Here is a 15,060-nt window from a genome sequence, read left to right on the forward strand (position 1 = left end):
TCTCTCGAAAATTTCCCGCAGAAATATTTGACACTGTTTTCCTGTTCTCTTGGATTTGAGTGCAAATGAACTTCTGTACTACTGAAAATCTAAAACTGACAGCTATTTCCAGGCCACTAGATAGTAATTTCAAATTCAGCCTATGCATTCTATTTCGTATAGATCTTAATAGCCAAATTAAAGTACTCTTATTTGACAGGGAAATCGCGCGATTCACAACGTAAGTCGAATTACTGCGGATTGTTTTATTAGCCGCGCTGATAACACAAATAAAATAGCAAACTGCAAGATAGGGTGAAAACACTTTGACCAGAATGTTGTTATCAATATTAAAATAAATGTGTGTCCACAAAAAAAGGAGAGTGAATAGCTGATAAAACGACAAGTTGTTCGTTGTAAAACGGTGATTTACATTCACTATCAAATAAGTGAATAAATGATAAGAAAGCAAGTTTGTTTCTCCACGCCGAAGTTGATATATAAATTCATAATTTATACTAATAGCCATAATATGTAAATTATTGTATATGTCCGTAAAATACATTTATATATACATATATATTCATGTTGTACTTAAGGCATAATAGTACTAAAATCCATGGTGTGTAAATATTATACTATAAGATTGACTTACGCCTTCTGGTGACTTTATCAGCATGCATTTGCGCGCCGATCGCATGGAGCTGCATTTCCGGGGACACCTCATGGGTCTTCTTGCTTTGCAGGACGGCGGCTTCCGGGAACATTTCGGAACTATGGTCCTACGGCACCTCCCTGCACATTTGAGTTCCTCCGTATGACGTCGATGACGCGTAGTGGAGCTTTTGGTGAGGTATCGGTTCTGGTACTGCAGGGTGTTGATGGGAGTGCACAGGATTAAGTTCGCAGATCACGGGGAAATGTATTATCCCTAAGAACTTACTTTCGATCGACAATGGCGCTTTTCTCGCGAACTTAATGCATTCCAGCACTCCGCGCCCTGGCGCAGTCCGTCCTCCATTGGGACGTCCTGGGATGCAAGATGATTTTCAATCGTGAAACTTAAAAACCCGTTTGGATATGGTTCCATAACAGTTTACACTTATTTACTACCGTACTAAAATTTGAGGTGCGAAGCTAAAAAGTTGTACAATACATTTGGCCTTGACAAAGTGAAAGGTAGAATTTTCATGGGTTGCTGTTGCTAAGTAATATAAGTGTAAACTCAAAGCTACTCTGTTTTCATTCGAAAGAGCATTCAGTTTTTGGATTTGATACACAACTCTTCGTTGGCCTTAGTTTATTATGATGTATATTACAATTTGGTTAAAAACTGTTCGCTTAGCCTATCAACAAGCGGTTCAACTTCAAACTTAGAGATAATTTGTCATTACATTTAGCCGTATTAGATAGGCGAGAGTCGTTCCTAGGACCCTTCTCCAAATATTGCTTCCACTCCTAAATATCAGCTTACGGACTAATTGATTTATATTCACGTTGGGCATGGACCTGCATCCATGCCATTAACTTGGCTAATACTGGCCCCTTCCACCGCCACTTCCTCCGATCCCCAATTACCCCCCCTAGGACCTTGACCAGCCGATTATCCTCGATGTAAATGTAAATGGCTTCGGTTTTAGTAGTAGGCCTGCTTTATGGCCGCACTGGTGATGAGGAAAGCGGAGCCAATCAGCATGAAGGTGATGATTTTGAGAGCACTGGGTCTACCGGAAGAATCTGTGGAAATTAATATATATTTAACTTATATATCCACCCAAAGGAATTGGTTCGGCCTAATGACCACACTTACTTTTCTTATTGGGCATCACACGAATGCACTGATTCTGATTGGCGTTCGCCGAGTAGCCAAGTTTGCACTGACACACGGAGTTGCGGCACTCCACGTTCTCTGGATCCTTCTCTATATAGCAGTCTGTGGCCTTGGTGCACGACTCTCCCAGCTCTGCAGGATTCCAAAATCATATGTGTATTAAAATATAAATAATTATAAAAATCGAAGGGATTCAATTACCTCGCTTCGTCTCACAGACTCCATACTTCTCGTGCTGCTCATCGTTGCATCCACACTTGCCCTCCGCATTGCAGCTTGCCAGGAGGGGCTTGCACTGCTCATCCTCGACGCACTCGTCCTCCAGCTCCTCGGCTGTAATAAGCGTAATGAGAGCATGATGAAAGCCAAAAGGCTTATAGCTTTCGATTACAAACCTTCTTTTAGACACTGATCCTTGAAGTGCACATATCCCTTGCGGCACTGGCAGGTGCGCGACTGATCCTCCTCGTCCTTATCCCGGCATACGGTGTTCTCAACTATGCAGTCATCCTCCACCGAGCAGTCGGCACCGATGCCCCGCAGGCACAGTTCATCCTTCTCGAAGTAGCCATCCGCACAAACGCACACCCGGTTGGAGCAGACGGAGTTATCCACTGGGCAGGCATCGTTGGAATCGCACTCGGCACCCAGGCCGTGTTTGTACTCGCACAGCTGCTTGATGGCATCGTACAGGGCGTACTCCTCGCAGGTGCACCTCCTCGGGATCTCCGGATGGCAATAGGAGGCTCCGAATGGGCTGCACTGGCTGTTCGAGGTGCAGGACAAGTGGTATTGAATGGCTGTTGTGGGTGGAGAAGGGTTTATTAAACGAATTCGGAGGCCATCGAAGGATCCACCTACGTTTTCTGCAGTTGCGCAGATCCCGCTCGTAGAAATAATTCTTTTGGCAATTGCAAGTTTTGGTCACGTCATCGAACTCGTACTCGCACTCATCCGTGCTCTCCGCAATTTCCCCCAACTCTGCAGAATTTTCATTTCCTTAATACGAGACTTTAATAGCAACACATCCGTTTTACTCACCGGCAAAACATTTGCCATTGCGGGCATAGTAACCCTGGCGACATAGGCAAATATTTTTGGAGCAAATCGAGTGCGGCAGACCCGAGCATGCCTTTCCATTATCCGTGCAGCTGCTGCCATCTAAATGGGCAGCAAATAGTTGAAAAATATTTAAGAATGCTCAAGCATTAGGGAGGCTCAACTGTGAGCACTCCAGAATTCGCGTTTTTATGCTTCTACAGATTTAGGGGCAGCGATTGATACTCACACTTCTTCTCATCGGCATCGTCGTCATCGCGGCTGGAGCCCAGCGTGGAGTAGGTCTTGATGTCCTCGTCATCGAAGCGGAAGAGGGCGGGCAAGCGGCGGCGGTGGCCGTGGGCGTGGCTCTGGTTGCGGCTGGAGTTGCGCCTGCTACTGGTGCTCGTGGAGGCGGTGGCTGTGGTGGTGGTGGCCGCATTGCGCACACTGCGTCCCACCTCCCTCAGCTCGTACTTCTCGATGCTCGTCTGGACAGCAATCTCGTGGGATCGGGGCGAAATGAGGGGCTCGGCGTCGCCATTTGTGAGCTGGGCGAAGGACACCTGGGCGGCGGCATCGCTGTGAGAGGGCGGGGGTGCGTGTACAAAGGCCTTGGTTAGCTGCCTTCGGCTCCTGAAGGGCGTCTCCCGTTCCTGTTCAAGCTCGGCGTTCTCGGTGATCGCCTCCGCTGTAGTAGAATCATCCTCTGGCGAGCCCGGATTGGTCGTCTCCGTATCCTCGGCCCCGCCACCCGGAGTCGTTGTGATCTCGTCCACATAGGTGCATACTAGGCCAATGCACTCGGCACCGGAGCCCAGTGCATCACAGTCCTCGTTGACGACGCAGGCATCGTTTTCTTCTGGAATCACAAATATAACTTGCTTATTTATAGAGCCAATTGTAAGCACAATTATAGCCTAGTAACCTTAAGTTTATTCATTTATAGAATGGGATTTGGTTAAGAACTGCTCTACTAACACATACCCATTGATTTGCGACGGCAGATGTTTCCATATCTGTTATAAAAGCCATTTGCACAGCCGCACACGTTTTGCTGACAACTCACAGACGCACGATCGTAGCCAAAATAGCAGTCCAAGTCCTGCAAAGCCAGGAACCAAAGCGAACTTATAAATGAAGGATGTGGATTGGAGGACTTGACTCACCGTTTCGCAGGACTCGCCGAGTCCGTTCAGTGGGCGACACTTGCCACGCAGATAGTTCTTGCCATCGGCGCAATCGCAGACCCCGGCTTTACAACTGGCCCCCGTTGGCATAAGATTGCACTGGACGCTGTCGTCGCACTTTTCACCAATGAGGGACGTGGCCAGGCATTGGGTGAAGTTCTCCGCGAGCACCGTATCGAAAGTGGAGCACTCGCACTGGCCGCTGGCCAAAACGCAGCTAGTACCGTCAGCTGTGCAGTCCGCTCCGCTTTCACATGGCCAAAATACGGCCAACACGCCGCCGTCGCCTGCAATTGGTTAAGAAATGGGTTAGGACAGCAGCCAGCTTGGTTAAAAATTAACCTCTCCACGGTGCCTGTGACCACACAATCGGATGTGTCGGGGCGACCTAGTTTCGGGTGCCTCACTTTCGGGCCACTTAATTATTCAAAACGGGCTCCAGTTCACACATTTGATTAACTTTCGGTGGGTTAGGCACAAAAAATATTTTGAAGTCAATGCTCAGCAACATCCCTATAATATCCTAATCGTTAGTTAAAAAGTTCCTACTAAAAACTGGAGGAAAAAAAAAACTCATTTTTGAAATCATGCAAGTAAAAATCAACAAATAGTACATAGAAACTTAAATCTCATATAATTTCTGCTCTGTTAAGATACTATTATAAGTGGTGTATACATTTAAATTGGATTGGATTTAAATCGCTCCTTGATCCGATAAATTTGTAATTGGCTGAACATCCTAGTCAATCTGGGCAGTGCCACGCCCACTTATCTACCTGTCCAGCTGATTATTAGCCCAATACCAGGCCACTCCATGCTTCCATAAGCAAAATTCTCAGCGTCGCGACGGGCAAAGCTTCTTTAGGCACGCAACGTGTCGGGGCCGCAATTTATTACGTATACGCCAACGACTTCCGGATGAGGTTGCGGCATCGAAAAAATTTCCATATAAAACGAACGCGAACGGGAACGCGAAAAATGGTAATAACAATAACAATAGCAATAGCACAGAAAAGAACAAAGGAGAGCTGAAATTCGCTGGACGCTTTGCCACTTTAATTTCCATTTTCCGTGGCCGGCAAAACAATTTCTCAAACCGCAAAGGACCTTGGGACGTGGACATTCGTGCGAGTCCTTTCCAGGGGGGGTGGCGCTGGGTGAGTGGTGGGGTCAATAGGGCAAAGTACTTGACCTTGATTGCGTTTGCATTAATTACTTGTGGTTCTTTAATGTTATGACTGTCGTACGCCTACATTTATTTGTCCACCAATTTGGTCAGCGCCCTTTCGATGGCCTCACACCCGATTAATCGTGGCTTTAATTCAATTACCGGAAATCGCTCGCCACATTGGGCCACATGATTTCCCCGACTTTTGTTTTCATTTCGCTCTCGCTATTTATTTATTTTCTTTTTTTTCTGTTTTGTTACCTTGAGGACGGAGAACCGCACAACAAAGGACGCCGAGCGTTAGAAACCATCGGAAGTTTGACATTTTCCCGAACTGCTGGCTAATATGGCCAAAAGGCAACTGACCATTTCGCATGGGGATTGGGCTATATCGAGTGCCCGATTCCAGTTAATCTTATCTCTGTGACGGCCATAAAAACACTCATACATCGATGATTAACCGGTGGCAATCGGCGGTTTTCCCTGATAATCCTAATTTGAATTATCGCAATCTGCAGTTTCTGTGGGCGAAATGTCACCACAGTGATTACCCATTTATTTGGCGGCTCTCTGGCCACTTAGAGTGGTATCGGTGGTATCAAGAGGGCGCTTATCAGCGACCACCACCTGCTTTGCACACCTGTTCTTCGGTCTAATGGTTGTAGTAAAATGTTATCCCATCTGGTCTCTTTCCAAGAGTCCAAGAGCTGATAACGCTGAGACTGCAGATTTATATCGATGGCTGGCTTACATTGTTCTGGCCTACAACTAAGTAAAATAGTTAATCAATGAATCACTCTTCAGAGAGCCTATTATATTTACTTTTGGTGAGACTAAATTGGTAATCAAAGCTGTCAGATGAAAATCTAGTTGATGTCACTGATAACTATCAAGCCATTGTAATTGTTAATTTAATTAGCAAGTTAATACAGCTTTGGGCAACTTTCTTGGATTGTTAAAAGTATATAAAGTAGTTATATTTATATATTTATCTATAAGGTTAAATCGCTATATAAGTACCTAATATATATAATTTTTATATAGATATAGAATAATTTATTGTTCAAATGGATATTCCAACTAATGTACTCAGCATAAAGACAGAATATTTTCTAAACTGCCTAATGAGTTTCGACTATTCCATTCCCATCTGCCAAGATGTATTTCTTGATAGGTAACTATTAGTGTGCCCAATTTCGGTTCCTATCTTCTGAGCCTGCGCTTCGGCGTTTTCGGGTTTACCCCGGATGACGGCTTTGTAAAGTACTAATTGTAGGGTATTTATAATTCAATATGAATTATGTTTAAAAATAGCAGAGAGCCGTGGGCGACGAGTGGCGCAAGAGGCGACCTTGAAAGTGTCCACAAATGAAATAGAAAGCAATCGATGTGAAGGGGTTAATTTTGGGGCTAAATTAACGTGGCCTTTTGGTTAATCGTGCCCATTAATCAGTGCAAACTGTAATATGTTAGCTCTGAATCATCCGAAATAGTAACTCATTCAGAAACCCACCATAATTCAAAGGGGCTTCAAGAGCTGTGATAGTGCGTAAGTCTCTATTTGTTTGTTGCTTTCTCCTGACCGCGTTTCAATTTTCCCGCTGGCTGCTATTGTTATTGTTTGTCGCTTTTCCCTTCTGTGTGGTGTGTTTTTTGTAGAGACATAACGTAAAAGGACATTTTGTGGCTATAAAAATGCTTTGCCACGCACGCGATGAAGTGAAAAGAGCAGCGACAGGTGCAAGAGAAATTATATCCCTTCCACCCCAAACTACACACAATATATACATTTTTTTTCTATATATGTACACTCGGATATGGATTTGTATATATGGCCCAAAGTTATTCGGTACAAGTGCAAGGACGCACTTTGGAATTATCGATGTAGTGCCCCATTTAAGTTCAGACTGGGATTTTCTGCTACTCACATTTGGCTTAAAGGACCTCTCCTTTCGCGGCTGATGGCTTAATCCTCGCGGGCCTTGGCTTCTATATGGCATACACACACACACACTACACTCGCCTTTGTTTTGCACTTATCTCTGTTAAGTGGTATTTTTAGGGCATCAAAGGATCAGTGCATAATTGAAAAGTACCATTGATTAGAAATGCTGCCTGTTTTGGGCTAACATCTCGAGTCCATCTTTAATCAACTAATGCAGGCGGCAGCGGTGGAGTCAACAAATAATACTAATAACAAACTAAATTAGTGGATTTCAAGAACACATGCCACGGGGCTGGCTAGTTAGCTGGGAATGGATATGGGGATGGTTACGGTTATGGGAATCGAATTGGGAATGAGTTCCACATTCGATATGTAATAAATGACGCCCTATTAATGGCTGTGTATTGGTTGGCTGGTCAGTGTGTTGGTCATTTCGGTGTGGTTATGCATACAATGGATCGAAATACGTTAAGCGTTGGCGCGCCGACTGTGATGACCTCCATGACCCATTCATGGAAAATGAAATGAGTTTTCACATCTCGCACCCAGAATCGATACTCATTAGAATGTTTAAAATTAATTACGCCACAGTGTGCACAATTATGTAATGTAGGATGTTACTTTTTAGATATATCCACGACACACTGTTTGCATCTGTTTTATTTTGTTTTCGAATATGAGTTGATTGGATTTACTTGCAAAAAATGTTTCACTCTTGGCGGTTGGCTTGTGAATTAGGCACTAGTTTAAATATCACTGCATTTCGTTACGCGCACTCCGTTTTTAAGCTCTCTTCGCGACTCGAAAAGGACGAACGCACATTGATCCTTCCGTAGCGAGCTTCAAGCCGCTACTAATGGCTTTTCCTCTGGCTTCGTATGTTTACGACACTCCGCGAAGTCCAGCGAATGGAGAGCGGCGTGCAAAAGTGTGAGTGAGAGCAGGAGAGAAAGTGAGAACGTAAGAGCAGGACGAGTAATGCGGTGAGTACACTCGGAGAAATGTCGGCAGACATTTGCCATCGATATTACATTTGATAGATGTGATGTAAAAAATGTATATTCTCTATTAGGGGAAATTAGTAAGGAATAATTTAAGAAACCTCAAAAACAATAATGTAAAATATATTATAAATAATATATATATTTTCGTTACCTGATTTTCAGTATTCATAAGTTATTAATTTGTTAATGATTGAGTAGTACTTGAGTTATACCTAGACATGTACACCATTTTTTCGAGTGTCTTAGAGCGCGAGAGATACTTGAAACGCGACTCGTGGCTCAGTCACATCTTCGGGCCGCAATTGTAAAGGTAACACCAACTGGTAACAGCTTACTGGTATCTTTATTTCGACCCGCTGGCAGAGCAACAATTTTCCGCCCTTCAACTGTCGCGGTCTAACTATGCACTATTAGAGGGCTCATAAAGTTCTCGCAGCAAAAAACCCACACACTACTCCGAAGATAGCGAAATGGAACAGCGAAAATAAATTATAGAAAATTACTCTTAAGCACTTAGCCAAGTTTTTACTACAAAATGATTTCCTCCCAGGAAAGCGGGCAACACAATTTTATATAAGCCGCAATAAATCCCTGCCCTGAAAGTGAGGAGGCATCCAATTTGGGTCAAGTGGCCGCATTGGAATTGAACCCTCTACGTAATTCGGACAACACTTGTTTGCTCTCCATCCCTCTCGGATTTCCTTTTGGCCAGGACAGGTGGGAATACAAAGGACTCGTCGGAAATGCTTAACCACAAAATGAAAACACTAACCAAATACTAAAAAGAAAAAAAAGAGCGGGAGCGTATACAAAATATGGGGCTGGTATTAACCCACACCCACTAGAAGCCAATCCTACCGACAGGATAATGCTGCTGGTCAGCAAAAGTCGAGTGGGTGTATGAGTGTGACTTCCTGCGTTATATATAGCACAATTTTAAGAGATTATATGAGATTACCAATGGTTTCGTCACGCTCTTGTTATTCTAAGTTGTTGTATCGCAGTTAAATATAGAATTGGGAAATATGCATTTCCACAAAGTTGTCTTTATTGAAATAAAGTCTGAATGGTATGATATCAGCTATTAAATCTAAACAATAATAAATATAAATATAGTTAAACTTTGGTCTCAAAACAGCAATTAGGCGGGATTTATATGCCATTCTGTAGACGTTATGCCCTCTTTATTGACTCCCATTTAACATCTGCCTTACTTACGTTTCGTAAATATATTTAAATGTGAGATGACGTCATATGACTTAAAGCACTGCAATTATAAATCATTTTATCATATTTATGTATATATTTTATGTATTTTCTTAATAAAATATCTTATGCCTATGAACATTGGCCAATGGTACTTTTCATATTTTTAAACATCTACAACCGTGGATCTAAATATTTAATTCTCAGATTATCTCAAAGTACCTTTTTCGGTTAATATACCAAGCTTTATCATTTAACTGCTGCTAAATTTTGTCATATTTAGTCGTAGAAAAAGCGTGAATGTCCTTCAGCGTACACAACATTTGTTTTTACGACCAGAATGGAATTTGGGCGAGTGTGGAGTGTGGAAATTGGTTGGATTTTCCCGCTCGCAGTTGGCTCGGCAAAAACTGGACTCCCTGGCGGCCAAAAGGTTTATTTTTAGATCGAAAGCAAGGTGCTTGGCTGGCCAGGACACGCGAACAGGACAAGGTAATGCCAAATTCGAGTATGGTAACATGTTGGCTATGCAAATGCAAACAATGCATTGCCCTCGAGATTCGGTGGCGACATATGCGCTCCCAGCAAATACGAAGTGGACTACAGCAGTAGTCTGCTCGTACTGCTCGTACTGCTGAATAAGGAATCCCAGGGAGCGGAGAAGGGGCACGTTTAGTCACTCGAATGGGGCGACATATGCGGCGTATAAATAAAAAATCAATCAAAAAGTCTGTAAATATGTAAAATGTCCCAGAACCCACTACCCCGTCCACCCACTCCCCCAAATTTCCCATATGCATGCCAAATGAGCTAACAGTGGAACATCACAGAAACAAAAACGGATACGGATACGTACGGAAACAGAAGTAGGAGCAGGATCAGGAGCACGAGTAGGAGCAGGAGCAGGAGTAGGAGCAGGAACAAGGACTACGACAACCAACATGTGCGGCTCATAAAAAATTCAAAATTTTAATCGAAACATAGTGCAGGCGGAGCGAAAAATAGAACGCGGCGCTATGAAGCCAAGCGATGCGTTTGAAAAGATAAGCAAAGTGCATGCGAATGCACTTACAGACTTACAGACAGGAGTAACTAATAGTGCAGAGCATTAATAAATGAATCAATGAATTTGTTCTGATGAAATGGGGATCACGGAAGGAATATATTCATACGCAACACTGGGAAAATCATTTTAGAAAATGTTAGCTAAATTAGGTGTTAGTTAAAGCATTGGCACATTTGGTTCTATGGAAACCGAACCCATTTATTTATCAGATAATTTTAAGAATATATACATATATCTAAAAAATTGCGGGTTTCCTTGCATGAGGACAATTATTCTTTATTCTTTCTTGTTCAGCTTAACATATCAGTTTAGAATATATAAGGAGCTCAGCTTACTAAAGTAGTTACTTAGTGCAACATTAATTGCAAAACCTCTTAAGTATTGGTTGCAGAACTGCCTCACTCATTTTTTTCAGTGTACCTATCTGTGTGCCCCACGTGTGCCGCGAGTCCAAGTTTGTGGGGGAGGACGTCGCTGACACAGGCCATACAAAAGCCAATTGGCTGTCAGTGGAGGACTGGTCACAGCGTGCACTTTGACCCCTTGTCCCTGCAAAGTGCAGTACCGCTGACTGCACAAATCGGAACGTGAAAAGGGTTTTCCGATGTGCCGCACACAATACAATTACACTTTATTTACAATTTCCTTCTCGGATTACTTTCTCTCCGCTTTCTTTGCACGCTTCGTCCGATTTTCTTACTTGAGTGTGTTTTGACCAAGTTAAGCAATTTGTTGACGGATTCCTTAGACGATCTAAAAATTAAACGAGATACAAAGATAACAATTGTTGGGTTCCTAAAAAACTCTACATAAATTTAAAATGTGTCCATTCTTACCTTGGGATAGTTAAACACTTTCTTTGTATATTATATTTAATAGATACTATAAATTAAATATAAAAGCTTCAGTAAACTGATTAATGTATGGCAGCAGTAATTAAAATGGACTGACTGACTGTTGACTGTTTTCCACTTGGTGACGAATCGCGTCAACTTTAAACTTACTAAAGTAAACTTTCAATGTAATTGTCTGTTTAACTTAGTGGCGAAAACTATTTTATTATGCGTAAATACTTTAATTTTGAAATATTTCTTTTTGGTGAAAAAAAAACTGTAGTTCCAAAACCTTACAGATCTTCTAGTTCAGTTTGAAAGGTTGAGAGCTCTTCGAATATATTGGGTTCCACGCTTTTGGGCGCCTTCAATTTGGCATAAGAAAGGTGCAAGAGTGACAGAGCTTTTTGAGCTGGGCTTTTGGGGCGAATTCTTATCGGCACTGCCCACTCGGCTTCATATGTGTTGATGGCTCGTTTACAGTTGCAAGATAAATTCACCATATTTCGGCGAGAGGGCGACGATAAGCTGCTAGTCGCCAAATCGTGACAAATGGCAAATTATTTGACGCTATAACATCTCTTACCGATCGCCAGGCGTTTGCAGTTGCATCGCCGCCGGAATGCGAATCAGTCGCTCCATAGCTCAGGTTACGCTTGGTTTGCGCCACATTCCCAATTAGTGTTTCGTGTGTATGTGCCTCCAACTCGCTTCACCATGAGCAGCAAGTCGTGGACGCTGCCACGCCTCTCGCAGTCCAGAGCCTCCTCCGCCCACAGACTGCTGGGATCTGTCCGCCTGACCTACGCCATATGCGCCTTCCTGTCCACTTGCCTGCACGCCGCCATGAGGAACATGCTCGGCATGATCATCCTCAAGATGGTCATGCCTCGGCCGGAGGATGCACTGCTCGCTCCAGCGGAGTTGGGTCGCCTAACGGAGGGCAATACCACCTCCATGAGCCGATGTGGATCCCCTCGGGTCATTTTCAATCCGCAGATCCAAGGGACTCAGGCAAGTAGATTTTTCATTGGAAGGGAATGCCAAATCTTGCTCAAAAATTTAAACTTTTAAATGTATTTGCTTTAGAGAGTAAAACTGAAAGCCACAATAAGCTGTACATTTTAGGTAAACAATAGTGATATATTAATAATAATGATTTATAGCTACTTTAGAGCTCAAATTACCCGGATCGGAAATTAGTAAATTAGTTAATATGTTTGCCGGAGAAAAATAAATCAAACGAACACATATTTTAACTATTCAATTATGAAGTTGATTATCCAGAGTTTGTAATTATTAAACTAAATTTATCCACTAAAACTTCGTTTGATATCAATTGAACCTATTAAATCCCCTTTTAATATTTCAGTTAAATTTCCTTCTTGCAGTCGGGCGACTTACCATGGACCCGAAACCAGGAGCTGACGTTCCCAGGTGTTTACTACTATGGCTACGTGGTTTCCATCTCGTTATCCGGCTATCTGGCAGATCGGTGCAGCAGCAAGGTGCTGTTCATCGTGTCCCTGATCTTCGAGGCGGTGGCCTACATCCTGCTTCCAGCGATGGCGCATTTTAGTTTCGAGGCCGGAGTTGTTGATCTGGTCATTTGTGGCTTGCTGGCGGTAAGGAAAAGGAATTATCAGATACTAAAATATACACGTATATAATGCCCCTTAATTTATATTTCCTACTTCCAACAGGGCTGTGGCAATCCTGCGATGTACAAGTTGTTTGTGACTTGGGCTCATCCCACAGAGAGAACAGCGCTCCTGTCCTTCGCCTACAGTGGTCTTCTGATGGGCTCCATGTTGGTTTACCCGGTTGCCATTTACCTGAGCAACTTTGGCTGGGAGCTGTCCTTCTACGTAGTCGGTGGGGTTGGCCTTTCCTTCGGCATTGCCTGCTACTTTCTCGTTTATGACACTGTAGAGCAGCATCCCAGAATATCGGATGAGGAGGTGGATTACCTGATGCAGGGAAAAAACCAATTGGGCCTTCAGCAGCAGCCAGTGAGTAGTTCTTTGTACTGTTCACTTTAAAATCAAAATGTTATGCAAGCAAATACTTTTCTAAACCTTCTTTTCAGGTGCTAAGGATTCCCTGGAAGAGCCTGCTCACCGCTCCGCCCGCCTATGCCTTCATCCTGACCCACATGTTCCACACCTACTCCTTTCTGGTGATTGTACAACTGATGCCGCGATTTATGCGCGAGGCCATGGAGTTCGATCTGCGCGAGGTGGGCTTCCTCTCGGCGGCGCCGTATCTGGGCGGGATCTGCTCAAAGGTGATGTGCATCCTGGGTGGCAGCTACGTGGAACGTCGTGTGGGTCCTGACCAGAACTGTATGCGGAGAATGCTGTACTCGATCTGTAAGGTTTACTGATTATCGGAGTGTCATATACATCTATAAGCGCTTAAAATTATCTCTCTTGAATGGATTTCTAGATCGATTTCCGTAGCACCTCATTTATTCACCAATCTCTCTTTCTCACCCTATTTCATTTTACCAGGCAGCATCCTGACCACTTCTTTGATTGGGGTCATCATCCTGGCTGATTGTGGTGATAAAAAACTGGTACTTATGATGTTCGCCTTCATGATGGCCACTACGGATATGGGTTTCAGTGGCTACTGGCCCACGCTGCTCTACTTTGCGCCCTCCTTCGCAGGATTGCTCTCGGGATTGGCCAATGGACTGGCCCACCTTTCTGGATTCCTAGCTCCGCACCTTGTTGCCGCTCTGGTTCACACTGTAAGATGAAATACAAGAAGTTATACCCGTTACTCGTAGAGTATGTAAAGTGTGTAACAGGCAGAAGGAAGCGTTTCCGACCATATAAAGTATATATTATATAATCTTGATCAGAATCAATAGCCGAGTCGAACTGGCCATGTCCGTCCGTCTGTCCGTATAAACGCCTCGATCTCAGGAACTATAAAAGCTAGAATACTGAGATTAAGCATGCAGCTTCCAGAGACATAGACGCAGCGCAAGTTTATGTCCATATGTTGCCACGCCCACACTAACGCCCACAAACCTCACAAAACTACCACGGCCACATTTTTTTTCATTTCTTAATTTTTACCGATATTCCAGAAAAAAATGAAATTTTTCTCTTTCGCACTCCCACTAGCTGAGTAACGGGTATCTGAAAGGCGGGGAACTCGACTATAACATTCAATCTTGTTTATGATTAAACTGATTTATTTACCTCGCAGGGCAGCAAGGATGAATGGAACGTGGTGCTGATGACGCTGATTGCCTGCAATACGCTGGCCATGTTGGTATTTGCATTTTGCAGCAATACGAACCTACAACCTTGGGATCCTCGTAGCAGAAAAGAGAAAACTGGGTCTTCACGTGCTCAGGAATCGAATAGTTAGCCTTATGTGTATATCTGTTTTATTTGTTTTTACATTTTTGTACTTTAAGAGCCAAATATCTGTTTATTAGAAATGTAGATTTGATTGTGTTAAAATAAAACTAAACAATACCAAAATCAACAAATTCAATAATGATCCTTAAAATTTCTTCAACCTCATCTTCAAAAATTTTATTTGAAAAACCGCGCAACACATATCGCACACATCGTGAGCTCTGTCTTATCGATAGTTTTACCGTTGCATAAAGCAGGCTGACATATGTTTTAAAACATACTGTTTTCTACAATTCAAACACAAAATTCAAATGCAGTACTATTCAATGTGGCAAAAATATGCGTTAAAGCAAACACCTATTGGTAGTCCATGGATTAAATGTGCTTATTCCTTGAAAGTCTATCGATAGCTGTTTGATT

General features: G+C 43.1%; 3 protein-coding genes across 8 annotated transcripts; 1 reads left to right on the top strand and 2 right to left on the bottom strand.

The window, feature by feature from the left end:
- Window positions 1-562: 562 nt before the first annotated feature.
- LOC113563742 lies at window positions 563-1,180 on the bottom strand. Its single transcript, XM_026975993.1, has 3 exons — window positions 923-1,180; window positions 635-847; window positions 563-589 (listed from the first exon to the last, which is right to left on the bottom strand). Exons 1-3 carry the CDS (start codon window positions 1,067-1,069, stop codon window positions 563-565), a joined length of 387 nt encoding a protein of 128 aa, XP_026831794.1. The 5' UTR covers window positions 1,070-1,180.
- Window positions 1,181-1,247: 67 nt separating this feature from the next.
- Window positions 1,248-8,356, bottom strand: LOC6553569 (prion-like-(Q/N-rich) domain-bearing protein 25). 6 transcript variants are annotated; one of them, XM_026975682.1, is made up of 11 exons: window positions 8,307-8,356; window positions 7,135-7,396; window positions 4,018-4,325; window positions 3,836-3,953; window positions 3,099-3,710; window positions 2,852-2,971; window positions 2,672-2,791; window positions 2,206-2,610; window positions 2,012-2,143; window positions 1,790-1,942; window positions 1,248-1,716 (listed from the first exon to the last, which is right to left on the bottom strand). In XM_026975682.1, exons 3-11 carry the CDS (start codon window positions 4,126-4,128, stop codon window positions 1,616-1,618), a joined length of 1,872 nt encoding a protein of 623 aa, XP_026831483.1. In that variant the 5' UTR covers window positions 4,129-4,325; window positions 7,135-7,396; window positions 8,307-8,356; the 3' UTR covers window positions 1,248-1,615. The 6 variants fall into 6 exon arrangements, with proteins under 6 accessions (XP_026831483.1, XP_026831482.1, XP_026831481.1 ...); XM_026975681.1 differs by lacking the exon at window positions 8,307-8,356 and adding an exon at window positions 7,847-8,000; XM_026975680.1 differs by lacking the exon at window positions 8,307-8,356 and adding an exon at window positions 7,773-8,000.
- A 3,357-nt stretch (window positions 8,357-11,713) lies between these two features.
- Window positions 11,714-14,747, top strand: LOC6553568 (sialin). Its single transcript, XM_001980302.3, has 6 exons — window positions 11,714-12,274; window positions 12,652-12,885; window positions 12,964-13,272; window positions 13,350-13,632; window positions 13,774-14,015; window positions 14,483-14,747. The coding sequence occupies exons 1-6, from the start codon at window positions 11,978-11,980 to the stop codon at window positions 14,645-14,647; spliced, it is 1,530 nt and encodes a 509-aa protein (XP_001980338.1). The 5' UTR covers window positions 11,714-11,977; the 3' UTR covers window positions 14,648-14,747.
- The last annotated feature ends 313 nt before the right edge of the window (window positions 14,748-15,060 follow it).

Source organism: Drosophila erecta, unplaced genomic scaffold, assembly GCF_003286155.1.
Source record: "Drosophila erecta strain 14021-0224.00,06,07 unplaced genomic scaffold, DereRS2 tig00000000-arrow-pilon, whole genome shotgun sequence".
In the NCBI taxonomy this organism is placed as follows: Eukaryota; Metazoa; Arthropoda; class Insecta; order Diptera; family Drosophilidae; genus Drosophila; species Drosophila erecta.

Bases quoted from the DNA above. Each gene is read 5' to 3' on its own strand.
- LOC6553569 (XM_001980303.3), bottom strand. From the start codon at position 5,531: ATGTCAAACTTCCGATGGTTTCTAACGCTCGGCGTCCTTTGTTGTGCG. The intron at 2,972-3,098 runs GTGAGTATCAAT...CTGCCCATTTAG, and splicing joins CGATGCCGATGAGAAGAAGT to ATGGCAGCAGCTGCACGGAT. The intron at 1,943-2,011 runs GTAATTGAATCC...GGAATCCTGCAG, and splicing joins AGTCTGTGAGACGAAGCGAG to AGCTGGGAGAGTCGTGCACC.
- LOC6553568 (XM_001980302.3), top strand. From the start codon at position 11,978: ATGAGCAGCAAGTCGTGGACGCTGCCACGCCTCTCGCAGTCCAGAGCC. The intron at 13,273-13,349 runs GTGAGTAGTTCT...CCTTCTTTTCAG, and splicing joins TGGGCCTTCAGCAGCAGCCA to GTGCTAAGGATTCCCTGGAA. The intron at 13,633-13,773 runs GTAAGGTTTACT...TCATTTTACCAG, and splicing joins GAGAATGCTGTACTCGATCT to GCAGCATCCTGACCACTTCT.
- LOC113563742 (XM_026975993.1), bottom strand. From the start codon at position 1,069: ATGGAACCATATCCAAACGGGTTTTTAAGTTTCACGATTGAAAATCAT. The intron at 848-922 runs GTAAGTTCTTAG...AACACCCTGCAG, and splicing joins AGCGCCATTGTCGATCGAAA to TACCAGAACCGATACCTCAC. The intron at 590-634 runs GTAAGTCAATCT...CATGGATTTTAG, and splicing joins TGATAAAGTCACCAGAAGGC to TACTATTATGCCTTAAGTAC.